Genomic DNA, 4339 nt, shown 5'->3' with positions numbered 1-4339 from the left:
ATAAATGTTATTTGCAGTTAACAATTTTCTTTTTTCTTTATTACAATATTTATGGCAAGACTAGGTATAGATATTAACAATCTGATGGGACTACATTAATAATAACTAAATTAAATGAATATATAATTGGAAAATGGAACAACAAATTGAAGGTAGAATTTAGGAGCACATTTTAAAACTCTAAAATGCATTTCCGCCGAGCGGTAACAAATCACTATACAAGGTGTAAATCGCATGTCGCCAGGTGTTACGCAAGTTCTACACTCCCGGCAATTGTGTGTGCCGCGTCGTCGTCTACAGAGCGAGGCAGAAGGGTATTGTCGATGACGATCTTATTGATCAGGTAATGTTGTGTTTTATGTCACCGTCGGCAATGGAGCTGGCGGCTCGGCTGATGGTAAGCGCTACCACCGCCCATGGACAGACCTATGCCTCTACAAATGGATTGCCGACTTTAAATGGTGCGGAATGAAGAAAGATTAGGGGAGTAAAGGTAAGGACTGGTAAGGAAAACGATACGTGCCTGCGGCTCCCCCAATCGGCGAATGAGACATTATCAGGCATTTAGTGACGATCTTCTGTGGACGGGTGGTTCCTTCTCCGAAGCTCGACTCCAACTAAATTATATATTTTGGTTTACTTTGGTGGTGCTAGCACGGTAAACGTGATAAGCAGTTCCTAGATATTTCCTTTTCTTTTATATATTTTCGTTAGTAATCATTAAAATATTTTTTTTATATTAGTTGTGATGGTTCGTAATCATCTCAATAGATGGCGCGGGGTGCCACTTAGGTACATAAAACCGAAAGTGTAGAAAAAAATTGATTACTGTAGCGGGATCACGGGTGGCCGAGAGGCTAGGCGTTGCTATATCGATTTGGCAAAAAGTTTGCGGGTTCGAATCCCGCCTCGTGATCAAAGTTTTTTCTATTATTTAAATTCTTGGGGGAGCCGGAGGCCCATTTCCTTTTCCTCACCCATCCCAGTCCATCCCTTCTTTCCAGTCTTTAGTCCTTTCCTTTTCCTTTATCCCATAAAAGCGGGCAGCGCATTCGAAGAGGCACTACCTTTGCGAATGTTCATGGGCGGTGGTGATCGCTTACCATCAGGCGAACCACCAGCTCAGTTGCCCGCTGTGACATACAAAAAAAAAGTGTACAAGCTGTGTTATAAGCACAAGATAATGGTCATTTTGCCAAAAGGTGTCGGAGTTCTTCCGCGAGGAGCGCTCCGGGGTCTTAGTGGCGGGCCTTGGTGATTTTGCTGTGGCCCTGTTTAGGACGCCCAGAGGTAAATTGGAGTAGTTGGTTGGCTTGGCTGTAGTAATTGATTTGGGGGTCGGAAAAGGGGAAAAAAAGAGGGGTGGATGGGAGAAAATGGAAAAGGCTAGAAGGGAAGAAAGTGGAATTGAAGGATGCTTACGGGATACATGCGGAAGAGAAGAGACGAAGCTAATGAATATTTAATATCAATGTGAAGCTAGCTTATGCACTAGTTGTTGCCCGCGGTAATTTTTAATAGAACGCCATCTATCGGCATTTACAAATTTCAAAGTGAGTCAATTTCGAATCAAAATGGTTTATTCCTATGTCACTCAAACAATTATGTATATGAAACGTTCTGTTGCGTTGTAAAAGAATGACAAACAAACACACTTTTACATTCATCATACATATTAGTAGGATTAGGATTTGTCTGAGAGAGCTGTTTCATTTGGGTTTCTCTATTAAAATAATAATTATTTAAAAAAGGTTACTACATGTTCGATCCGGCGGATAGAGATAGATACGGTCGGGCCGTAGCGCCGCCGTGCACGGGACGCGCGAGGGCTTGCTTCTCGCAATATCCCAATGTAAATGTTTTAGCAGCTCTATGTAGATCACAATGTCGTGTGTGTAGCAACTCTATATAGTTTATAATATCTTTTGTGTTTTTAGCAGCTCTATATAATTCCAAATGTCGTATTTGTACACACAGTGTTTGTAGCACTAAATAGAAGTAAAACTGGCAATTTCGTTTATTTAGCAGCTCTATATAGATCGTAGTGTCGTTTGTATTTAGCTGCTCTATATGAATCGTAATGTCGTATACGTTGTTAGTAGCACTATATCGAAGAAAAACTGAAAAAAATTGTTTGTTTCAAAGCTTTATATACATCGTAATGTCGTTTGTATGTAAAAGTTTATATAGATATAAAGTGGGAAATTTCTTGTATGTTGTGTTTAGCAGCTCCATATAAATACAGATTTGAAAATTTCATGTTGCTTTTTATCAGCTCTATATATTTGTAGCAGCTCTTATATAGGTATAATATAATAAATATATAAATTTTCATTCTGTATCTATACGGAGCTGCTGGCAATTTCATGTAGAAAGATTTTAATTTTTTTTTTCAAATTAGAAAAACATCGTTTTTAGTTTTGAATTAGTCTTCTCATTGTGTTATTGTAAATTTTAAATGTTATGTTTATTATAAACTAAACAATAAAATACAGGTGAGAACGTTATGTGAAAAGTTGGGGCCGAATATACCGCCGGTTTTGAAGATTAAGAATGACGACAACGATTCGAAGGAGGTAATTTTTACTATATATATATATTTAATAGCTGCGCCCCGCGGTTTCGCACGCGCAAGTCCGTATCCCGTAGGAATATCGGGGTAAAAGTTGCCTATGTGTTATTCCAGTTATCCAGCTGTCTACACAACAAATTTCAATGAAATCGGTTCTGTAGTTTTTCTGTGAAACAGTAACAAACACACACACACATCCTTATAAATTTTCGCATTTATAATATTAAAAGTAGGAAGTAGGATAGTAGGATGTTAGTAGGATTAGTTTACTAGAACCTCGCCCCGTCTCCTGGCGGATATCGTGATTCCTGTTTTACCCCAAGGGAACTTTTAATCGGGATAAAAACTATCCTATCACCCAGGGTATGAGCTATACCCTGTCTGTATACCGGATTTTATCAAAATACGTTCACTAGTTTCGGCGCGATTGACGGACGAACATCGAAACGAACACTAAGCTTTCACATTTATAATATTAGTGTGATTTGCTGGAAGTTCAATCATAATACGAAATGTTAATAAATTTAAAAATTTGTGTTTCAGGTAAAGGTGCTAGCCGATAAATCGAAAGAAAGCGCATTTGACGATTCGAAGGAAGAGAAAGAGGTAATATTAATAACTAGCTGCGCCCCGCGGTTTCACACGCCTAAGTCCGTATCCCGTAGGAATATTGGGATAAAAAGTTGCCTATATGTTATTCCAGTTGTCCAGCTGTCTACGTACCAAATTTCATTGCAATCGGTTCAGTAGTATTTGCGTGAAAAAGCAACGAACGTACACACATCTTAACAAACTTTCGCATTTATAATTATAAAACAAAGGCGCTTTTTCTGTCTGTCCCTATGTATGCTTAAATTTTTAAAACTACGCAGTGGATTTTGATGGGTTGTTTTTTTTATAATAGGTGGTGATTCAAGAGGAAGGTTAATAATAAAATCTATTAATTTACACCGAATTTAGCGCGTGCGAAGCCGCGGGCATTAGCTAGTATGGTGGTGGTACATATATAGCCTATAGCCGTCTCCAATAAATATCTAACGCGGAAATAATTTTTCAAATCGGATCAGTAGTTCCTAAGATTAGTGCGTTCAAGGAAACAAACAAACAACCATCTTAATTCTTCTTCACCTTTATAATATTTGTATAGATAATATATATTATATATATTAGTATATATTATATATTTTTTATAAATACATATGTCTTTCAGGTACACTTCGAAGAGCCAGCACATTTTGCCATATACGGAATGGATGTTACAAGCCTTCGTAGATTGAATCAGCATGAAAGATAAATAAATAAAAAAATTTGTAAAAAAAAATATATATATTTTGCATTACTGCCATCTAGCGGACTTGTTAAAACTAAGTCAGTTTTATATGATCCGTATGTTACACGTTTGAATTGATTCTTGTATTTTCTAATAGATGGCGCTATTTTAAATACTTTTCCCGCGCAATTGTAACGTTGAATTGTTTAAGTCCACATTCGTAACAGTGAAATTATTGTAATAAATTTTGTAAACTGTTTTGGTGTGTTTTATTTTTATTAAGAATTAGTCTTATAATATGTAACTCTTAGATAATGGGAGATAGAGATAGTAATATGTAGTCATATATTGATAAAAATTACATACGAAGTTGCATCCTATTCCTCTAAATAAAGTAGGTAATTAAATGATTAAAATTACTTCACTGATTTTGTAAATGTTAGGTTTCAAAAAAAGAGAAATTCTGTTGAAATGTGGTTTAATACGGTTTGTGGTTC

General features: G+C 36.6%; 1 protein-coding gene across 1 annotated transcript in view; it reads left to right on the top strand.

Moving 5' to 3' along the window:
* Positions 1–4101, top strand: part of LOC119838096 — a 36025-nt gene extending 31924 nt beyond the window's left edge. The window contains exons 45-51 of the mRNA XM_038363907.1: positions 245–343; positions 1203–1290; positions 1752–1911; positions 2146–2158; positions 2496–2576; positions 3116–3178; positions 3783–4101. Coding sequence (XP_038219835.1) covers positions 245–343; positions 1203–1290; positions 1752–1911; positions 2146–2158; positions 2496–2576; positions 3116–3178; positions 3783–3866 — 588 coding nt within the window. The 3' untranslated portion in view covers positions 3867–4101. The remainder of the gene's footprint in view (positions 1–244; positions 344–1202; positions 1291–1751; positions 1912–2145; positions 2159–2495; positions 2577–3115; positions 3179–3782) is intronic.
* Positions 4102–4339: the final 238 nt, after the last annotated feature.

This window comes from Zerene cesonia, unplaced genomic scaffold (genome assembly GCF_012273895.1).
Source record: "Zerene cesonia ecotype Mississippi unplaced genomic scaffold, Zerene_cesonia_1.1 Zces_u001, whole genome shotgun sequence".
In the NCBI taxonomy this organism is placed as follows: domain Eukaryota; kingdom Metazoa; phylum Arthropoda; class Insecta; order Lepidoptera; family Pieridae; genus Zerene; species Zerene cesonia.
This window is presented reverse-complemented; position numbering and strand designations above follow the sequence as displayed.